General features: G+C 36.4%; 3 protein-coding genes across 3 annotated transcripts; all 3 read right to left on the bottom strand.

Annotated features, from left to right (window-relative positions):
- Positions 1-317: 317 nt before the first annotated feature.
- LOC107014916 (chaperone protein DnaJ) lies at positions 318-16,957 on the bottom strand. Its single transcript, XM_015215037.2, has 11 exons — positions 16,520-16,957; positions 15,887-15,955; positions 9,746-9,838; positions 8,465-8,583; positions 7,526-7,721; positions 5,921-6,096; positions 4,318-4,447; positions 3,559-3,719; positions 2,333-2,424; positions 1,062-1,170; positions 318-677 (listed from the first exon to the last, which is right to left on the bottom strand). The coding sequence occupies exons 1-11, from the start codon at positions 16,823-16,825 to the stop codon at positions 632-634; spliced, it is 1,497 nt and encodes a 498-aa protein (XP_015070523.1). The 5' UTR covers positions 16,826-16,957; the 3' UTR covers positions 318-631.
- Positions 16,958-17,377: 420 nt separating this feature from the next.
- Positions 17,378-20,921, bottom strand: LOC107012222. The gene is made up of 5 exons (XM_015212001.2): positions 20,452-20,921; positions 20,211-20,331; positions 19,227-19,447; positions 18,761-18,934; positions 17,378-17,777 (listed from the first exon to the last, which is right to left on the bottom strand). The coding sequence occupies exons 1-5, from the start codon at positions 20,629-20,631 to the stop codon at positions 17,691-17,693; spliced, it is 783 nt and encodes a 260-aa protein (XP_015067487.1). The 5' UTR covers positions 20,632-20,921; the 3' UTR covers positions 17,378-17,690.
- Positions 20,922-22,022: 1,101 nt separating this feature from the next.
- On the bottom strand, positions 22,023-23,375 carry LOC107013634. Its single transcript, XM_015213502.2, has 3 exons — positions 23,216-23,375; positions 22,981-23,138; positions 22,023-22,841 (listed from the first exon to the last, which is right to left on the bottom strand). Exons 1-3 carry the CDS (start codon positions 23,242-23,244, stop codon positions 22,120-22,122), a joined length of 909 nt encoding a protein of 302 aa, XP_015068988.1. The 5' UTR covers positions 23,245-23,375; the 3' UTR covers positions 22,023-22,119.

The raw sequence follows: 23,375 nt of genomic DNA, 5'->3' as shown, positions 1-23,375 counted from the left end.
GGACTAGTCCAAATTGGTAGCTAATACTCTAGCTCCGGCCTGGTGGTGACCTGAACAATGTGCAACGATTGCAGAGAATATTATGGTAGATTAGACTAATGTGATCTTTGATTGCTCAAAACCATATTTACGAAGTATTATGCTGAAAATACAAACAAGTTTGTGTTAGTCCACTGCAAATCATTTTCAAAAGGTGGACAAATATGGAGTAGACTCATGTCAACCTTCCCAGCCAGCCCCACAAATAGCGGGAGCTTAGTGCACTTGACTTTTGGAAAAATACAATATTAAAAAAAAAAAAAGGAACTCTACCGATGTTGGGATATTTCTGAGTTTCTGTTAAATGCTTGCTGACATACAAAATTTCTTATACAAAAATAGCTGTTAGAATCCATCTCACCAACTTCTTTGAGGTGGAGAATATATTTGTCAGAATTTACAAAGGCGAAGGATTAGGTTTCCTAAAAGAATAAGGTGGCTGGATTCAATTTTACAGGCAGAATCACCAAAGAAAATTATTCTAAGAAATGAAAGGCCGCAAGATGCTATAATGGCTGTTTTGAAGCACATAAAATTCAATGCCATTGTCGTATAAAAGAAGATTGCTGAGGCAGTATCCCAGCACCAAGTACTACAGGTTGTCTCTTAACCATTTTAGTGCACCATTTACGACAGACCTGCAATCACAAACCTTTAATTAGAAGGAAGAAACACTTGCAACAGAATAAAACTAAACATGGTTAAGATTAACTATTGCAGAAATATGGCGATATAAATGATGCAAAATTTATTGGTAATCTGAAGTCCAATGTCAAGCTAAATGTAAAGGGTCATTCTACCACGGCTTTGTGAATGTGTGTCTATTTTCTGGCAAGGTTGCTGAATTCATACAGCACACCACTTAAAAAGATCTACCATGTTTTTAGACCCCAAAAATAGGTGACTTGTGTGGTTTGGTGGTTCTAACAACATAAGCGTCTCCCAAATCAAGACTAAATTACCAAGAACGAAATACTTTCCAACAGAATTCCTAATTAACGAATAATGATCAAGAAATTTACCCAGCAAAATTTGCTAACTTCTTCAATGGATCATCTCGATCTTCTGATGATGACTCATCAGTTTGTGCTGCACTTGAATCAGAACCTACTGGAGTTTCTGTAACTTTAGCTGCGAAGCAGAAAAAAGATGGTAAAATTTTATGCCAAAGGATTGTACTGACTGTAAATGAGATACTCTATCAACATCCAAGTACCATGAATTTTGCCTTAACCTGATCATAAGTTTCCTACACTCGGAGCAACATGTGTTCCTATTTTTGAGTGAGGAGAAATTCTTACTTTTGATACTGTGAGTAAATTCAGAGAATAATTTTCCTATCCTCATAGTGATAAGTATTTCCTTTTTGGGACATTCATCAAAAAAATATATCCTTTTTGGGTCAACTGTATAAGGTACTCCTAAGACTTGACTGTATTTTCTAATCACGTGCTCTGATTATCTGAGCTGCATGCGCTATCTAAACTGCATTGGAAATATTTCCAACTTTAGTAGGATGTTCTCTTCTGGGATATTCTAGGTTGAGAAACATAACAGAGCTTTTATATAGTATGGGTTAGAATCAATAACTTCATTTCTTAATTCACGAGCAACAATATATTCCTCTTTGTTCTCCCGTATTTTGTATCAGTTTTAACTACTTGATGCATCACACAAATTTCCAAGTCAAACTTAGTGGTTGATCTAGGGGTTTTTAAGTAACTAACCAAATACAGTAGCCAAAACCTATCACTTAACTCGCAAATGGTTCATCTTCATTTTATTTTTTATTGATAATCAATAGCATCTATTTCAGAGCTGATGACCCCAGGTCTAGTTCCAAACAAGATAAGATGTACTCCCTCCATTCCAACATAAATGAATTTTTGGGGTGTGGCACACCCCTTAAGAAAGTCAGTAAATTAAATGGCAACTTGTCAATATTACCCTTTGTTTCTTCCCGAACTTTTCTTAAAACTAGAGATAGTTGGGAAAAAAAACATTAAAGAGAAAGGTCATTTTGGAAAAAATTAATTAAATACATCTTTGGACTTCGAAAAATTCTTTCATTTTGGACCAGAGGTAGCAGCATTTATTTGGAAGGATATATTCATTTACAGTAAGTAAATATTAGGAAGGATATATCCATTACAATCAGCCATACAAGTGACAGATCATTACCTTCTATTCTCTGGAACTCATCATGTTTAACTAATGTCACAACCCAGTGTCATTAACTCTGTCATTCACGTATAAATAATTGAGAAAATGATGAATCGAGAAGTGATCATACCAGTTTGCTGAACCGCCGGGCGAGTTTTTGTACGAGTGCTTGATCCCTTAGTAAGAGAAGCAAGTTCTTCAAGCAATTCACACTCCGTCACACTACAAAATAGAGAACCATGAATGAAGTCCCCATACATAGACAGGAGCAATTATGAGAGCACTTGCATACAAGCCCTAAATTCTTGTGTAACAATATCAAATCTGTATTAGATGTGAAAAGCATTTCCTATATGCATTTATATCATCATTTTCAGAAGACCAGAGGGATTTGTTTGCTCATAGGAATTTGTATGCTGAAGATACTACTAACCAAAATTAGATGGTGTTATTGATGAGTGGAAATATATTGATTTTTCACCAGTAGCCTGAGTAATGGTTCCTTTTCCTTATATTTTTTTACTTCAGAAGCAGGACATATGACCACTAGGCTGGCGGGCAAATGAGCAAAGAAGTGCAAGAGTATTTAACACATTCTATACATTAATTACTCCATTCACTTTGGGGTGGATGGGGTTAAGATACAATTTGAATAAGTTTCTAACTCTTATTGAAAATAGATTTTGCTTGAGGAAATTCACAAAAATAACAACAAAGAAACAAAATATTTTCCCGAAGTATGATCACCCACTCGCATCACCCAGATCATGATGCACTTGGCCATGCAAGTATATTATGCATTTTAATTAAGTCTTGGAGATATATCGAGTATGCAACAAACAAATACTGGTATTTTCACTTCCTCATGTGCCTTCATGATACAGATGGAGGAGGTGATCAAACTCATTTGAAGTTGGATTCAGTCAGGCATGGTAGTTTTCAGATTGAAACAAATAGGTAAAGTTATGTGAGAAAAAAATGTTTTTACATGTACTAAAAATTTCAATTTTTCGGCTAACCATTTTTTTCTAAAAGAAGCGAAAATCAAACTGAATACCCAAAATACTAAACCGAAACAGAAAATTTTGGTTTGGTCCGTTTATTCAAAACCGAACGATGCCCACCCCCGATACGACTACTGGACACACACACACACATATATATATAAGTCCATTTTTTAAAGAGGAGGACTGTTGGACATATTCAAGGAAAAATATATCTATAGTTATTCAGGAAATTAGTTCCCAAACGTGTCCGGCATACTCCTCAGGAATATCATTAGGCAGAGTGACACGAGTAGGTAAGAAAACTGATATGTATAATTAGTTCATCATCTACAACTTAACACTTGCGCACCTGATGCGTTTTGGTATGCTAACTTTAATCGTGAACAAGTGATCACCGCGTATTGATGGCTTATTTAGCTTTGGTGCTCCTTTCCTTGCCAAGACAAGCACATCCCCAGGTTGAGTGCCTGGAGGAATCTGGAGATCAGTCATCCCATCCACTGTTTTAACCTGACGAGAACATCAGGGAGAAGGAACTAGACTGAGAAATATGATATCATATCAATAAAGGCAATTGAAGGGCAAAATGAGGTGGCCTTGACAGATGCCAGGCGTTGGCTCTTTCTCTCACACCTTTAATCCCCCTCTTCCAGCAAGGGAGAAAGCCTAAACAACAAACGGACAAACATATGGAATATAGAAAGGATCTCATCATATGGCAGGAAAATTACAGTACTACCATGAATTTGTTGTATGAGGAAATTAAAAAATTTATGAAGCTTTCAGAATCTTGTATTCATTTCTCATTATTCAAGTAGATGAACCTTGCGATCTGATAGGGGATGTTTCTCGAAAGAGGCTCATTTGAAAGGAGAAAAAAGAAGCCGTTCCGATGAGTTAGGCTCATACTAAAAAGTCTGAATGTCTATTTTCCTGACTCACCAAAAACAATACTTCCATACAGGAACTATCTTTGAGAGTAACAAAAACTTTTACATAGAAAATACTATAATAGCGATACAGCATACAGGCTGTAGGGAATTACTATCTTATTTCACATTCTTATCAGAATATGGAAGGAGCCAAGACAAATATCGTGTAAAATTACCTTAACAACAGCCCCAAGTATAGCATCTAGATAACCGACTGAAACTGTTGAAATCAGATTTATGCCATCTCTTTGGATCTCAGGTATCTCTTCAATGTCAAGATAGACATAAAGATCTCCCGGTGGGGCACTGCAAAACATTGTCAAAAATGAACTAACAAACTGAGCTATATGTTCTCAATCTCAATTTGTATGTGAACATCTAACATGTGATAGACTACAACAATAACAACAAGTCATCCTCAATCCCATACGAATTGGGGTCGGCTAAATGAATCTCAGCATTCGTTTAAGCTCATTTCATATAATGATGATTCAAGATGCTAAAACGGGACAGGGTTAACCTAAACTCACATATAAGAAATCTTCTCAAAGATCTAGAATATCAAGCCATACATGTATTAGAGAACAATAAAACGCAATGGAAGCAAAAGGTCCATCAGAGGCAATACAAACTAGTGAGTTATGTTGGCTCAATTACTTTAGGTCCAATAATCGCTAGTACTCTATTTAAACTGACGATTTATATTTTAGATCCAAGAGGGAATTTAGGACTAAGGAGTATTTCTTTTCTTTTCTTTTTTTGACCAAGGACCTATCTTGCTTGAATCCTCCAAAAATGTCACTGCGCCCGCATTCAAACCTCCAGAAAAAATGCATTTTTGAGGATCCGATGTGGGTGTTATAACATTTTTTTGGAGGTTCTGAGCACATAGTCAGGGACTAAAAGGAGTATCTGTTGACTACTTATCCAAATGTGCTAGTCTTAATCATAGAATGTCACTTGCATTCTGCATATGTCAAAAACAGCAAGAAGGAACACCTATATTCCCCAAGATTGTGAAATCACTTAAAATTAAAATTAAAAGCAGTAATACACACTCCCTAGCAGCACAGGAAAAAGAATAGAAGAAGCATTTTTGACTCTTCATGCATGCTCCACCTTAATCTGAAATAATCTTAACAGTCAGGAAAAGCCTCATACTATAGATCTTCATCTTCTATCTTCTCCTAGCCCAACCTGAACCAACCCTATTTCAAACCAACCTAGCATTTGACAGATGAAATTTGGAAAATATATGGGCATGGTTAATGGCTTAATGTATGAACAAGGAAATCATGAGCATAAGCTTAAGAAGGATAGATTGAACTTTTCTTCTCATGAGGTGGGATTACACTAGGCATGTTGTTGTTGATTCTCATTTTTTTTAAGGTGTTATCATAGGTCTAATTGTTTATTAGGTAAGCTAAGAGCACATTTCTCTGAAGGAGGCAAGGCATCAGCTTTTCCTTTTACTCTCTTTGCAGGGTAAGTAAAGCACATTTGGAAGACAATAGTCAAAACTGACTCAGTTAATAAGCTACAGTTGGCTGAAAGAATATCAGTGGAGCTGTGTGTACATGGATCCTCCTCCCTGTATATATCAACAAGACCATTATAGTGATCCTAAAAGACTAAAGAAGAAAAAATTACGCAAATAATTGTCAATACTATGTTTTACTGAACATACAAGAATCCCAGAGATGTTCTACTGAACCATAACCCAGGACAATTATGCAGACTATTGCTAAAGAAATGCAACTATATAACTTGAATACATACCCCCTAGGACCTGCATCACCCTCACCAGCAACTCTGAGGATACTTCCCTTGTTAACTCCAGGGGGTATCTTGACTTTTATATCTTTCTTCACTCGTATCCGCCCCTCGCCTGAGCATTTACGACAATATTCAGAGATCATTTCACCATCCCCACCACAGTTTGGGCAGACAGAAACCTACACTTAATCCAAATAGACGGAAAATGTAACAATGAGTATGAACATATACTTTTTGAGTGACAAAGATGAGAAAGCTGAGAGACCAAACAAGAAATTAGCCAAAAGAAATAAGATAGACAACCAATCAGTCCAAACATTAAAGCAAAATAAATATGTCATACCGGTTAAGAAACTGCAACAGTAAAAAATTAACAATGTCCAGGAAAACAAGCAATCTTTTTAATATACATACATGTTACCTTCTCAAATAAAAAACATTTTGACTACAGATTCTTCAACCATTAGGACATCTTTGTGCAAGGGAAGACTGACTTATGCTCATTTGTCTGTAGTAGTCATGCCATGTCATGCATATCACTTTACTACATGGTTTTAGATTATATTTGACTATTTACTTTTCCAATCAACTAAAAATGCAAATAAATCCTTACCCTTGATTTCTTCAATAATGGAAACTTTTACCACATCCTATATGCTCTGTTCAAAGCAAGCTAAAGAATTTTAGTTCATTTCAGCCACAATTATTTCTATTATTAAGTACGGCGTATTTAATTTCAAGCACAATTTCGGCACCATCAGTTCGGAAGCGCTTCGTGTTACCTACCTAATTGTTCCACAGGAGTAGGAAAGACTTTATTAGATCAAACTGTTCAAACCTCATTGAAAATCTTTCCAAGAACTTTCTGAGCCTTATCGAAGATGTAGCTTTCCCTTAAATAGAGAGCTTTAAACACTACCCAGTTACCACCTGATCTTCTATAGTATGTATGGACTGCCTCGCAATTATTTCTACGCAATATCAGGGAGATGGTGTTCAGGCAAATCCAGTGTTCCAAAAATTACATGGTTAGAAGTAGGAGTGTCAAATTGGCAAGTTGGGCCAAATTTGAGCCGTGGGTTAAAATAGATCGAGTATATATGGACCATGCTAAACCACCCAGAGTTTACTTGTGTCATGAAGAGTAGGTTAATTTGAGCCGAAACATTTATAGCCATGGCCCCACCTGACTAATTCAGAATTACGTTTCATCTGTTATTTGTGTGTATGTTTTACAATTTGTTTACTTACCAAATGAAGTTAAAACATCATTTTCTTTTCTTGGTAGAGAAAGTAAGTGGATGAATACGAACTAGACAACATTTAATTTAAATTAAGCCCAAAATTGACCTATCAATGAGTTTATTGCAACCCAACTAAACAGGTTGAGGAAGGTTATACTTCCATGGGTTAAAACTGATACCCCTAATTAGCAGCTGATCCTCTGTACATGCAATAGCAAACAGATGGATTTTCTCAAAAATGACTCAGGAGTCCTGAAAATAGACTCATACTGTAATACCAAATGAATAAAATCTGAACAAATTGATATACAAATGCAATCTAAATTATCTCGACCACCAAAGAAATAGATTTATACGCTATTACCTGAGAAAACATGCCAAACGGTGTTTGTTCGGTCCTCATAACTTGACCTCGGCCACCACAGGTTGAACATATCCTCATTTTGGAGCCTACCTTTGCCCCAGTTCCCACACAGACCTCACAAGTTTCAAGATGTGAAAGCTCGAAATCTTTTTCAGCTCCAAAGATAGCCGCTGAAAATTCTAATGTCATGTCGTAACTGAAAGCCATTGAAGTGCAAAATTAGGCTTGACATCATATCATTTGATCTGCAAACTCATAGTGTTTATGAAACAGTGTCTATCTATTTCTATTTTTATGCTTCTAAGTATGCATTGTTCCTAGGATAAAATTTTATGCTTCACTGGTGCAAGGATACACAATTAGCCCGTCCAGTTTGAACTTAGCATATTTCTTTCTGTCAGAGGATTGATATGTTAAAGAAAAGCATACCTGTAAATTGTAATTCATGCAAAGACCATTTCAAGCACAAAAGTATGCTGAATATCATACAAAGTTTTTTCTTCAGGTTATAAGTACAGAGCAATAACATGAATATAAATGAAACTGGTAACAACTGATTCCTAATGAAGACTCCAGCACTACTTTGGAATGGTGTTAGGACTTGTTGGTTCTTATGTTTTACCAAATGTCCAATCATACTATGTTAGCCTATAAAGTTGTCCAAATGAACTTTCCCCTCTTGGTTAGCAATAATTGTGACCATGATTTCGAGAAGGTCTACTTTATTCTACTTTATTCACCACTGCTATAAAATCGATTAGAGGCCATATTCCTCCTAAGTTTACCTGTCATACTATGTTGCATATTAGTTATCAGAAATTGCTTCTTCTCATGGTTAACGAAGTATACTTATGACAAAACCCATTTTGTTATAAGTACACACGTGAATTCTAATGAAGATGTTTAGTGTCAAATCATTCCAATCAGCTACTGACTTACCGTAGATCTTCACCCTTGGTAACAGTACTGCGGCGACGCGTTCCAAATCCAGCTCCATCCATTCCAAAACCACCCATAGAAGGTCCAAAGAATGTCTCAAATAGATCAAAAGGATTTGTCTGCAGTAAAATTCACCAAAAAGAAAGAGAAACCGATTAGGGTTAAAGATAATTTCCATATAACCATGCACTTATTATGTAACTTCCCACTTTCTTCTACGACCTACTCATTTTACCCTTTTTGGGAAGTGAATAAATTAGAAGAATAGCATCTAGGAACGCAACCTTCACACATTGACACATTTACTTAGACTCAACTCCCAGTCCTACATCAAACAAAACCCAATTTTTTGGCTAGCATGCAAAACGACAGCATGTAAACAGAAACCAACGTTGTGCATCAACTTCTTTCATTTGGCATTCTATATGCAAATTGATATACATTTACCTACATAGGCATGAAGTATTCTATTCTTTTCATCCATAATCTTACTTGAACTAATATTTAACTCCTTTTTAAGTGGTGGGAGGAGCCAGGAGGTATGGCAAAGTTACTGATATTACCCCTGGTGTGTCATTCAACATAAGTGAAAAGAACTCTTTTCCCATTTACAATTGAATGACCACAAAGAATTCTATGAACCTTGTCAATTCCTCTTCAAGTGGGGATGGGAACAATAGAAGGCAAAAAAATTAGCACTTATAGTGGTTGGAGGGACAAATACTGGAAACCTATAACTCCCAAAACTTGCAGATATTATGTATGTAAACTATAGTACAAGAACATAACTGAACTATATTGAGTATGTAATCTAAAATAGATGGCACACCTAAAGGTCACCAATTAGAGAAAAACATGAATTAAGCAAACGATATGAGCAAAAGCAACATAAGGACTTCACATCAGAGGGAGCCAAGTAAGTACGTGAGAAAATTTTATCATGATATGTATCTTTTCTTTGATAAGCCATGATAGTACTTCCAAGTCACAATTTCATCGTCCTACTTGGAATTGGCAGGGGAACTAAGAAAAAAGTTGAAAATGAGTTGTGTATGGGTAACATGCTGGGCCATAAAAGTTATCGACAAATATAATAGAAGTTGCATAAGAAGAGTAAAAGTTGGGCATACAATGTGTGTTCTATAACATGACTTAAAACTTCTCTTTTAAATAAAGTGGATGTTAATTTGGGAAGGACTAAAAGGAAATTAAGATTACCCTTTTGGAATGACAGCAATAGTATCACGCAGAAAACAAAAAAAATAAGAATTTATGGCATACCGTGTAAGCACCGGCTTGGGCCCCTACAGAACTTTTCACCCCGGCTTCACCATATTGATCATATAGTGCTCTTTTTTTGTCATCTGATAGTATCTGGAAAGTGAAACTTCAGAGTTGATTCAAAGAGTTAAAAACAAAAGAGAAATATGTTAACATACTAACACCAAGATTCCAAAGTTTGAAAGCTAAAACAGGAATTTCTAAGGTCTACCTTAGTTAAAAAAGCACACAACTTTCAAAATATACGAGAAAATGGAACACTTCGGATTTAGTAGACAGACAACCAATGCAGTTTCCAAGGTAGAGGAATGAAGAAACGGATTGAATAAGTGGATAAACAGTAATTCCATCACGCAAAGGGGGNACACTCCAACATGTCTCAACAAACTCTCAGCTGGCTGATGTTTTCACTAAGGCATTGACTGGTGTTAAACATTCTAATCTGTTGAGCAAGTTGTCTGTGAATAGCTCACTTCCAACTTGAGAGGGGGTGATAAAACTAGCTTAATTAGTGTGAGTTAGTTATCAATCAATTTGTTAGTTAGTTAGTTGGCCATTATTCAACTTTCAAGTAGTTAGTTGTAGTTGGTTATAGTTAGTTAGTGCTCACATGTTTTGCATTTTCTGATTTGATAAACTACTCATTGATGTGTATATATACACATCAAAATGTACTGCTTTACTACACAATTCTTCAATAAAAAAGAAAAGTCCTCTTTTCCTTTCTTCATACTGCCAGAAGCTCAACCTCCATTAATGGAGGTATGAGACTACTTTCCAGCTTAGACTGCTGGTTCAAATCAGCTTGTATTGCTGATTTTATCATGGTATCAGAGCAAGGTTACTCATACTAAATCCTTTTGATCTAATTGATCGATCGATTCACTGATCATTTTTTGGTTGATTTTTGATCTGATCTGTTCTTCTCTTCTGTTCTCTTTTGCCTCCATTTGTTCTCTGTTTTTTTTTTATCTGGTCTGGTTAATTGCTTGTTGATAATTCATAGATTTTTCATTTTTGTTGAATATCAATTCATTCTCCATGGGTGATGCTTCTACTGATGTGAATACCAGTAACTCCTTAAAACGACCAGATTTTAGTAGTCCTTTCTATCTACATCCTTCTGAAAATGCTGTTTCTACTTTGGTTCCTATGGTGTTTGATGGAACTAGTTACAGATCATGGAGAAGAGCAGCTCTTAGAGCATTGTCCGTTAAGAATAAGACTGGATTCATCAATGGTAAGATTGTGAAGCCAAGTTTTACAGATCCATCATTCATGCAATGGGAGAGATGTGATGATATGGTGACATCTTGGGTTCTAAACTCCCTCTCCCCAGAGCTACGAGACAGCCTACAATATGTTAACAATGCTAAGGAATTGTGGGAGGAATTGGAGGATAGATATGATCAGACTAATGGATGCAAACTATACCAGTTGCAGAAGGAAATAAATGATTTGATGCAAGGCACTCTGAACATCACTGGCTATTATACAAAGATGAAGAAATTGTGGGAGGAAATGAGTGCAATTGATGTGAATTCACAATGTAGTTGTGTGTGTACTTGTGGAGGAAAGGTAAAACTGTACAAGGCTGAACAGGACAGAAGACTTATACACTTTTTGATGGGTTTAAATGAGATGTACACTGCCGTACGAGGGAACATCTTGATGATGTCTACTTTGCCTACAATGGCACAGGCATTTGCTATACTGTCACAGGAAGAGAGGCAAAGAGAAATGAAGCCTTTGAATCACATGGCTTTGGAGTCTACTTCACTTAATGCATCTATGTTGTCTCAAAACAATTCAATAAACTCTAGTTCTTATAGAGGAAACACAGGTAGGGGAAATGGAAGTTACAATAACACTGACAGTTCTAACAATAGCAATGCTGGGAATTTCAACAACAATAATACCTATAGGGGAAACTCTAATGCTGGTAGTAGATCAAATACATTTTGTGAGTATTGCAAACGAACTGGACATGTCAAAGATAGATGCTACAAACTTCATGGTTATCCAACCAATACAAGAAATCCAAGAGGAAGAGGAAGAGGATCTGCAGCAAATGTACATACCTCTGAGGGTGATAGTTACAAGTGTGAAGAGAGTTTTGAGCAGGGAAAGCAAATGCCAGTGAATCTGTCAAAGAGCCAATATGAACAATTGCTCAACTTGCTTGGAAATGAGTCTGAATATTCAAACAATGTGTCAAGTGGAACTGCAAGCCTAGCAGGTATACTTGCTTGTCATTCTTCCATAAGTAAGATAAGTGATATGTCATGTAAATGTGAAAGGTTAACTGCTGATTCTTGGATCATTGATTCAGGAGCATCTCACCATATGACCTACACAAAACACAACCTCACAAACCTTAAGCCTCTACCTTATCCCTTCTTAATCACCTTACCAAATGGATACAAGGTTAAAGTGACTGAAATTGGTGATGCGTGTTTGAATTCAACATTAACTCTGTATAAAGTATTGTATATACCTAGCTTCAAGTTCAATCTAATATCAGTTTACTGTTTAGCTAATCAACTCAAAGGGATGGTCAATTTTAACAATAGTTCTTGTTTACTGCAGGGCCCTTCTCTGAAGAGCCCTCTGGCACTTGGTAAAGCAAGGAGTGGTTTGTATCTCTTTGTTCAAAGTGTCACATTCCATCTGTAAATGATGATACTGGCTCCCAACAAAAGCTTCAATCTGTTTCTCTTATGAACTGTAAAGCACCATCACTTCCTAATGCAAAATACTCTCATATACTCAATAAAAAGGTCTGTTCCACTGATAAAATTTCTAACTCAGCTGCTCACTTTTCTTTCAATCAAGACAATGAATTCTTATGGCATGCTAGATTAGGACATGTACCATTTGTGAAAATGAAGGACATATCTACCATTCCTCTAAAATTCTCTAACAAACAACCTTTCACTTGTACAATTTGTCCAATGGCTAGACAAACTAGAATGCCATTTCCAGAAAGTGTTAGTACAACCAGTTCAATATTTGAGTTGCTACATGTTGATTTGTGGGGACCCTATAATGTACCAACACATGATGGACATCACTATTTCTTGACTATGGTAGATGATTACAGTAGAGCTACTTGGACACAACTTATTAGGTGTAAAAGCAATGCTCTTTGTACTATAAAAGCTTTCATATCCTTAATAGAAAATCAGTTTCACACTAGATTGAAAACTATCAGGTCTGATAATGGCTTAGAATTTTCTAGTACTGAGGCAACATGTTTCTTCCAAGAAAAAGGCATAGTACACCAGAAATCTTGTCCTTACACACCACAACAAAATGGGGTGGTAGAGAGGAAACACAAGTATCTTCTTGAGACAGCAAGGGCACTGTTATTTCAATCAAAAATTCCTGTGAGGTATTGGGGAGAGTGTGTATTAACTGCCACTTATCTGATTAATAGATTACCTACCAAACTACTTCAAGGGAAGTCTCCATATGAGTTGTTATATCAGAAGAAGCCTTTTTATTCACATCTTAGAAACTTTGGATGTCTTTGTTTTCCAACTACTTTAAAAACTCATAAAGATAAGTTTGAGCCTAGAACTGTACCTCACATTTTTGTTGGATATCCCTTTAACACAAAAGGGTACAAGGTCTTAAACTTGGTTACCAAGAGAATTCATGTGTCTAGAGATGTTTCTTTCTATGAAAATATTCTTCCTTTTGTCATTACTCCTGCTGGTTCTAGTTTTGATTCTATACTGCAGTGTCTTGTTCATCACTCTGATAAGTTGCCTTGCATGTCTAGTAAAACAAATACTTTTATTGATGATGATATGTTGAGTCAACACACACTGGATGAAGTCACTTGTGAACAAGTTTCCATACCTGAAAATATACCTATGACTGAATCAACAACACTTCTACTGAACTAAACATACCTGTCACAGCACCTACTGAACCAAATGCATCTGTTCTCACACCAAGAAGGACAACTAGATCTTGTCATCCTCCAAGCTACTTAAAAGACTACAACTACTTATTACCTAAGCTACACTCTTCTTCACATACAAATAATATTTCTGATTCTCAACATTCATTCACATCTTTCACAAATCATCCTGATCACATATGTTTCTCTACATTGTGTTCTGAAAGTCAGCAGTTGATCCATAGTGTTTCACATGACATTGAGCCTACATCTTATGAAGAGGCAAGCTTGAATCCAGCCTGGCAAGCAGCAATGAAACAAGAGTTTGATGCACTGCACACTAACAATACTTGGGAGCTAGTTAAGGTGCCAAAAGAAAAGAATGTTATTGGATGTAGATGGGTGTATAAGATCAAACATAAGGCAGATGGGAGCATAGAAAGGTTCAAAGCTAGACTAGTGGTAAAAGGATATACTCAACAAGCAGGGATAGACTACAATGAAACCTTCTCACCTGTGGTAAAGATGACTACAGTCAGAACACTAATCTCATTAGCAGTTAAGAAGAGCTGGGATTTGTACCAATTGGATGTAAATAATGCCTTCCTACATGGTGATTTGAATGAAGAAGTGTACATGGCTTTACCTCCAGGACTGGTAGTGGACAGTAGTGATATGGTATGCAAATTGAAGAAGTCTCTATATGGTCTAAAACAAGCCAGTAGACAGTGGTATGAGAAACTAGCTGATAGTCTTTGCTCAAAGGGTTATGTTCATTCAGACAGTGATTACTCACTATTTTACAAGAAAAATGGTCACTCCTTAGTATTTGTAGCTGTATATGTTGATGACATTATCATGACTGGCACTGATAAGAAGGAGATTGAATCTTTGAAACTCTTCTTGCATGAGAAGTTCAGAATAAAAGACTTAGGAAGGTTGCATTATTTTCTTGGATTAGAGATACTGTACAGGCAGGATGGTGTTCTTATTTCACAGAGGAAGTTTACTCTTGATCTCTTGAAGGAATTTGAGTCTATAAACTACAAATCTACCACTTCACCATTGGATCCTACTGAGAAGCTAAGGCTCACAGAAGGGAGGTTACTACAGGATCCTACTTACTACAGAAAATTAATAGGCAAACTGAATTTTCTTGCTAATACAAGAATGGATATAGCATATAGTGTCCAGCATCTCAGTCAATTCATGCAATCTCCTAGAGAACCTCATTTAAAGGCAGCTTACCATGTACTCAGATACCTACAGCATGATCCTACACTGGGAGTTTTTGTTAGTAATAGACCTGATATCACCATTAGTGCCTACTGTGATTCAGACTGGGCTTCTTGCATTGATTCAAGGAAGTCAGTGAGTGGTTATTTGGTTCTCATGGGAGATAGTCCTATCAGTTGGAAGTCCAAGAAGCAACCCACAGTATCATTATCCTCAGCAGAAGCAGAGTATAGAGCTATAAGACAGGTAGTAGGAGAAGTGGTGTGGCTAGAAAGATTGCTTGGTGAACTCTCAGTAACAACACCTTTGCCTATACAAGTATTTTGTGACAGCCAAGCAGCAGTACACATTGCTAAGAATCCAGTATTTCATGAACGAACTAAACACATAGAAGTTGATTGTCATTTTGTCAGGACAAAGCTCCAAGAAGGACTGATTACACTCCAACATGTCTCAACAAACTCTCAGCTGGCTGATGTTTTCACTAAGGCATTGACTGGTGTTAAACATTCTAATCTGTTGAGCAAGTTGTCTGTGAATAGCTCACTTCCAACTTGAGAGGGGGTGATAAAACTAGCTTATTAGTGTGAGTTAGTTATCAATCAATTTGTTAGTTAGTTAGTTGGCCATTATTCAACTTTCAAGTAGTTAGTTGTAGTTGGTTATAGTTAGTTAGTGCTCACATGTTTTGCATTTTCTGATTTGATAAACTACTCATTGATGTGTATATATACACATCAAAATGTACTGCTTTACTACACAATTCTTCAATAAAAAAGAAAAGTCCTCTTTTCCTTTCTTCATACTGCCAGAAGCTCAACCTCCATTAATGGAGGTATGAGACTACTTTCCAGCTTAGACTGCTGGTTCAAATCAGCTTGTATTGCTGATTTTATCAATGGCAATGCCACATATATCTAAAGGTCAATAGTTCCAGAAGGAAATAAGAAAACTACCAGGGTCAGATGTTAAAAATAGTAAATTTCCATATTTACCTCATAAGCATCTTTAATCTCCTTAAACTTTTCTGGTGCATTAGGTTCCTTGTTGACATCAGGGTGATACTATAAAACAATATCAAAAGTCAGAAACGGATTAATGGAGAATAGAATAATGTGTTGCTGTGGAATTATCTTAATTATAAAGGCCCAAAGAACTGGGTGAAAGTGTAGCATGTAGTGGTAACATTAGCATAACATTCCTCATCCTACTAGAGTATGTATCATATGGACACGCACAGAAAGTAAACAATCAACAATACAGAGAAAAAGATAACACATGCAGACCAATGATTCATAACGCATCAGCTTCCGGAATAGAGGCAGCTCAACCATACAAATAAAAAGATCAAACAGTAGCATAAAATAATTGAAATAGGAACGGAAACTAATAATTAGCAACTTGTGCTGCTATCCCAAGGAAAATGCACTGGTCAGCCACAAGATTACTTTCTTGGAGCTCAAATGCATGACCTACCTAAGTCACAATTTTGAAAATCATCATTTTGTGTAACCCTTTTCTCAAAAATTCCGGAGGAGCATCATTTGGTTGTTTTCTTAAAAATTGATTCTCACAATGACAGTGAACAATAGCTAGAATTAAGAAGAAGAAAGAAAGGATTGCAGTACCTGTCGAGCTAACCTTCGATAAGCAGCCTTGATGTCTTTACTGTTAGCAGATTTTGGGACCCCAAGTGTAGAGTAATAATCGGCAGCAGCAGCAACCACCAATCTCCCAAAACGTCGTCCCGGAATCTTCTGAGATGAAGAAAAGGAAATGGATATAAACTTCCTATGGGCCCACAAGCGGGTCCCACCGGAGAAGAAACTAGAGGAGGAGGAAGGAGGAAGACAGGGAGAATGGGAACGGTCGGAGATGAGAGAAGAAGGACGGAGAGATAGAGATGCTGTGCTGGCCATTGCCGTCGAGTTCATTGGACTACAGAAGACTGGTTAACTGTCCCGCGTTTTGATGCTTGCTTGCTTCTTTTTTTTCACAAGAAAGAAGAAGAAGATGTGGTGCGATACTACTACGCGCTTCAATCAATTGCCAAATCATATATACAAAAACACGTTTTATGTGAAATAATATAGCAACGTATTGTCACCCCTTATTATCTTTCTAAAAAAATAAAATTTGGAATTAATGAGAAAAATAACCTATATTATATATAAGTTTTATGTATTCTATTTATACTGTAATAATAAAACTATATCAATATCCGTAATTGTTGATTCTAATTGGCAAAATCATTGTACTCGTAATTTTTTTTTTAGATAATTAGAACACCAGATATTTGGACACCACTATAATCGAAGCTTGATAGGAAAATAATAATCATGAAGTGCAATTTCGAAAGGAAATAAAAACCCCGGCGTAAACCAGCAATTGCCAACCTAATGGCAATACTCATAGTCGAAGCCCCCTCCTCAGACGCAGGAAAACAAATTGACACAGAAATCATTTCATTCATCACAGCAAAAAAATTGTAGAACAAACTGAGAAGCAGAAAGCAAAATTATAGCAAAGTATGTTTTATAGCCAGTTTTCTGATATCAGTTAAATACTAGCACGTTTGAGGACTTCACCATTTGGACGATGTCCAGTACAACACTACTTACTTGACCAGGGTCATCCACCAAAGTGGCTTCAACTCAACACGCAAACCGTTACTCAATCTAATAATAAAAACAACATTGATTCATAATTTGATTAATACATCCTATATCACAGCTGACAAGATGCCAACAAGCTTGTCTCTTTGTATGTTCCACAGCTTTAACTGGACTAGCCTCCGCACTAGAAGATGTCTGGATGGAAGCGTCCCGGAATAGAGTTGTTTTGCTGAGCCTGGTGCAAATGCATTGTCAACGCATAATTATTCACCTGCAACCATGACCATTAAGTTAGGAATAATGAGTAGACAATCTTGTTTGCATTCATTCCATTAAGGACACAGAAAAGGAACATAAGAATACTTCATTCTCTTATCTGCTTACGTATGGGGCACTATGCAATTGTTGACAAAATTACTCAAGTTCAGAGTATAACGAACAGGAAAAAGAACAATACAGGTAAACTGCAACATGCATAGCAGTAATGCGACATCTTTATGCCAATATTTTCTTTTACCTAAGAATACAGGTGCTACTAGCTTGAACTAATGACTACAGAATATTTTACCAGACAATAAAAAAGTATGCTTCAATCATTTTTTAAAAGTTAAACTTGCAGTTTTCACAATGATCTGCACTGCTTCCAACATAAACAAGTACAGCAGACATTCTTAAAAGTAGAATTGTTACTCTTGAAGGTCTAGGGTATATAACATATATTATACTCCCTGCATCCCATTTTATGATAATCTTTGCAATTTGGTAAGGTAAGAGTATTTGCAATTTCTTTTATGAAGTAAAATTCATTTAAAGCATAAACAGATGCAAAGGTTGCAAAAGACAGAGATTAAGTTGCTTACAAAGAAAAACTATACTAAGACCATGTAGCTAACAAAATAAATAGTTGCAATTATATGAATTCATTCAATACAAATTTCAAAATTGAACACTCTCCATCAAACTAACTATTCAGCAACTATTAAATAATTTTTAACCAGTACAAATAAAACACAAAACTCAGTATAAGGTCTGTGCCTATGTTCATGACATGCCACAGAGGAACTATATTACTGTAACGCAGACTTGGCAGTATAAGCAGCTAAAAAATATCAGAATGAGTGTTCATTAGAAAAAAAATATGAGAACCAAAATGCAATAAGACCATCACCCGTAAACAAAAATAAAACTAAAAATCCCAGATTAAGAAGGTAAACCACATCAGGAAAAGTTGGCCTCTAAAGCTCCAGTTTGTACCTCAAGATTTTTTATTTGTTCCTGATATTGAGCAATCATCTGCTTCAATTGCTGCACTTCCTGGTTTCTATCATCATACTCTTTTTGCCTTTCATGTTGGATAGCAATAGCACGTTTAAAAATGGCCTTTTCTCTAAGGAACACTTCAATTTGCTCTTTCAGCATCACATTTTCCTGAAAAAAGAAGTAATAAGGTCAACATCAAAAGAGTTGAAGGTGAACGTCAGAAAATTAGGTCAACATGATAAATTATCAAGCATGAGTGTCATTGTCGTACTCCTACCAAAGAAGTACTAGACTACCTCAATAAAGAAATGACATACTGCACAAAAAACGAAGCAACAAAGGTGTCGACACTTTTTTTTTGTCGAAAGCTTCGTAAATGTAGCAGAAAAAAGAAGTATGTGAATGCCAGCAATTTCTCATCCTACAATGAAATCAAATGGCTAAACCATCTAATACCAACCTTGTGAACATTTTCAGCTGCTGCAGCACCAGCATGAACACTAATTGATCGCTCCAGGCTCTCCAACACTCTTGTGGCCCGAGCCCTGGCATCATCTACACTTGTAGCACTCATCATTTCCCTGACAAGCAACTCCACCCATTCTGCTCCATCAGCTGGAAGATTATTCTGGAGAGGAGGACCTTCAGATTGAACATCTGGCCCGTTAGTTGGTTTTTCTCCTGCATGAGGCTTGATTGATTAGGTTTGTGATTCACAAGAAGTAGTATGGTAAACAATACAGACCAAAAAGTGGTGGACGCACAAAGGTGGTCTTAACATCCTTATAATAATAGATATACATCAGAGAGCTACTTATCTACACGTGAGAGCTCACATAAATAGTTTCATACACCTCTACAGAAACACATACAAGTAAAGACATGCAGTTATGTAGATATAAAAACACTTGATATCTCATGCTAGTTTATTATTACCTTCTTGCTCTCATGCATAAGGGATGAAATGGTCAGCAATACAATTGAATAGATATAGAGTACTCCTATAGCCAACCCCAACTAGTCTCAGTTTGAGGCTTCATCCACTGATTGTTGATTGACAAGGTTAGAAACTTCTCATTAAAAGTCTAAATGTCTCTTTCAGAAAATACAAAGCACAATAAAACTAATACTTGATGTCCCCATATCAGGCAGTCTCAAAACACCATTCTAGGAATATTAGTATTGATTCAACAACATGATTTATCAGCACAAATTGATCATCCAACCGTCTACTTATTTTGATGCAAGACATAGAGTTGTATTTTTCCCGACAATTATGCAACTCCATAAAATTATTAATGAGAGAATCACCACATTCTCATATATGTATCTCTTTGCAACCTCATAAATGGGATATCAATGTATAATAAGCAAGAGCAACAGCTAAAAACCTGGAGCATCAAAAGAATCAGGCAAATAGGGGAAGTAATTATTGGACACATACCATTATCCATCTCTCCATCAGCAACTGTCTTTGCATCGCCATACACAAGGTGAAGCTCATGTAACCTCTTAATAGCAGCATCCAAGTCATTGCCGGACTCTTCCAAAGCCTTCTCAACAAGCTAAACAGTACATCATAAAAAGATAAACATATATATATCAGCTATTGTTATACAAGGAAAACATCAAAACTGTGAATTTAAAAAAGATAACTAAAAACAAGACAAAGAAAATGAAAAAACCTGATTATCCATATCAGGAAACAAAGTTCTCAGTTGATCGATCAAACTGGTCGGGAACCGAACCGGAGAAGTAGAGGAAGAGCAACGAATCTTCTTGGAAACAGGCGGCGACGCTGATGTCGGCGACGGCGATTGTAAATCTTCGAAGAAAGATCTCTTGCCGCAGACAATTGCAGACATTGTAAATCTCCGTCTGCCTCTCGGCAGATCAAACTAATTTTGCTGATAATATGAAATGAAATTGGAATTGGAATTAGGGTTTTTGTGAGTTTAAAGGTTTTGGGGATTCGAAGCTTTATCTTGAGGTATACTCAATTTTTGCCTTGGTGGGTTTGGTTCCTCTTTTTATATAGTGGAGATGAGAAGGAGCGTTCCCGAACACGCGCTTAAAGGGGAGAGTGTTACGTCCTTCCGGGAATTCATGGTGGAGATTATGGAAGTACACCGTCATGTTGCCGCAACTAATGTTTGTCTAAGCATATTGAAATTTGAAAATATTATAAGAAATATTTTTCTTTAATGGTAAGGAAAATATTTATTTTCATTCAATGTGCAACGGAGGATATCGGTAATGTCTATTTTGATCGAGCAAACACAAAAGAAATGGTGGAATTTCTTAATCTAACGAGACTTTGAAAATCATAAAAGATAACAAACTTGAAATGTTAGTTATTTAGAAAAAAAAAATCATGTTTTTATCGATAAAGTCATTTTTCTATAACATTAAGGAATTTGTTTTCTTAGGGCGTGTCTTCTTAACAACCCCTTTCTCTTTGTCAATTGATTTCAAAGTTGCTTCGGCTAACATCCCCTCGATGCGCTCTTTCTTTTCTTGTCTTTTCATCACATATGGCTCTTTCCTAAGGTTACAAACTCAACTACTCTAGGGCTCTCTTGTTTGTTCTGTGTATCGACTATCTTTAAGTGCTAGCGACAACTTTCCATCGATAACATGGAAAATACAATTCTGACGTCAGTGCTCTTCCATGAAAGTATTAATCTGACGGACCGTGAATTTCAGATTGTAGATCTAAGTTCTTGACCATGCCCTCCTATTTGCTACTATTATCATTATATATAGTAGAGTGTTGTCGTGATTCTACCAATCTGATTTAGGTTTCACGTGATTTTCTCTACCTTATATGTATTAATACTTATTGCTACTATTATTTTATTGTCTCTTTTTCTTTATTACGTTCTTACTTTTCTAGAGCCGACAGTAAACACGCAACAATCTCTATACCCACAAAGTAAAAGTAAGGATTGCATATATCTTACTCTTTTCAGACGTCAGTTATGATATTACGTTGAGAATATTATTCTATTTATCCAAAAAAGACAAAATTCCAACAATATTTTAACCAACCAAAATATTTGAAATATTAGATATTTTTCTTTGTACCAACTAGTCATTTACTTACCGAGTCAAAGTGTCAAACCTTTCTACAATATTAGGGAGGTAATATAAATCAATTATTACCTCCCTAATAAAATTTATATTTATATCCTTATTACTCTTTTCAACAATCAAAAGAAAAAGGACAAGATAAGAAGAATTAAAGGTAGTAATACTTGTATATCATTTTTAGAATACAAAAAGATTCAAGTGTCAAGATATGAAATACTAGAAGAATAATAGCATCTATAATTGCAAATTCTCAAATGGGCCTACTTAAGTGGGCTACCACCAGACTTGAGGGCTTTAGTACTTATAGAAACTGGGCCTTTCTGCAATTTGTATTGCATAGCCCATTGATGAACCAAATCTTGAATTCCAGCAAAAGCAACCAAAAACTCTGCTGCATCTGTTCTGCTTAACACCTTCTTCACTGCCATTTCCATGGCCTTTAACCTCAAATTTTGGGCCTTAGTAATAACCCTATGAATCTTCTTAAACTCAGATTCTACACAAGCCATTGCAGGCTTACCTTTATTTGCTTCTTTCTTTGGGCCAAATGGGAGATAGAATATGCAATTGGACTGAATCTCAGCCATTTCTTCATCGATCACCGCCTCCTCGATTCGTAACTCGTTGATCAATTGGGGCAATGCCACTTCAATGGCCACTGAATCTGGTAGAGATTTTGAAAGCCCAGATGAATGGGCTAAGTATTGAAGAAGATCCAAGATTGTCGAAGGCCGCCAATCGCCTAACCAAGTTAATGTGGCTAGCTCTGGCGATGGAGTCCATTTAGGCGTGATCAGTTGAACTACATCTCTGAGCTTTGATGGAACTATAGATCTTTTGTATTGGGCTCGAAAGCGATTGAGTTCTTCTTCGATAAGTCCATCCACTGCCCATCTTGCTTTTAGCTGTTTCTCTAGCCTGGTTGCTCTGTTTGTCTGCTCACGCCTCCATAGCCCCTGTTTTTCGCAAGAAAACTCTTCCCCTGCTTAAAAATTCGAAAAATAAAAAACAAGAACTTTAATGGGGTCCTGAATTTTTTCAAGAAAAGATCGATAATTTAAACCCAAATGCCAGTTTCTTGATGGAGAAAAACAGAGCATCGACTGGAAATGTGTAGTTACCTCGACTGGTCGCTTCCCAATTTTGTACTGTTTTGCAAATTACAGGTGTGCTGATTCTCTCGAAATCGATGATCTCATCGTATTCGTCTTCATCTTCGAGTATAGATTTTCCTTTGTTAGAATTGACATCTACGTGATGAGTTCCTTTGAGTTGCTTCCTGCCATTGTAACATAAAGGTGAAATCGAGTAATCATTGTGAAGCAAAATAAGGGAAAGAATTAAGAAGAAGCATACAATACGGGCCGAGAAGAAGGCCGCTTCATTTTTCTTCGTTTGCTCTGTTTTTCTCTCAAAGAATCGAAATTGTGAAATTTCAGTTACATGTGGAGTACAAGAAGAGTATATATACTAAATGAAACGATTCTGGAATGTCAGTTATGATCGTTAAAGAAGG

This window comes from Solanum pennellii, chromosome 3 (genome assembly GCF_001406875.1).
Source record: "Solanum pennellii chromosome 3, SPENNV200".
Classification (NCBI taxonomy): Eukaryota; Viridiplantae; Streptophyta; class Magnoliopsida; order Solanales; family Solanaceae; genus Solanum; species Solanum pennellii.
Note: the sequence above shows the minus strand (reverse complement) of the source record. Positions and strands in the feature narration are given on the sequence as shown.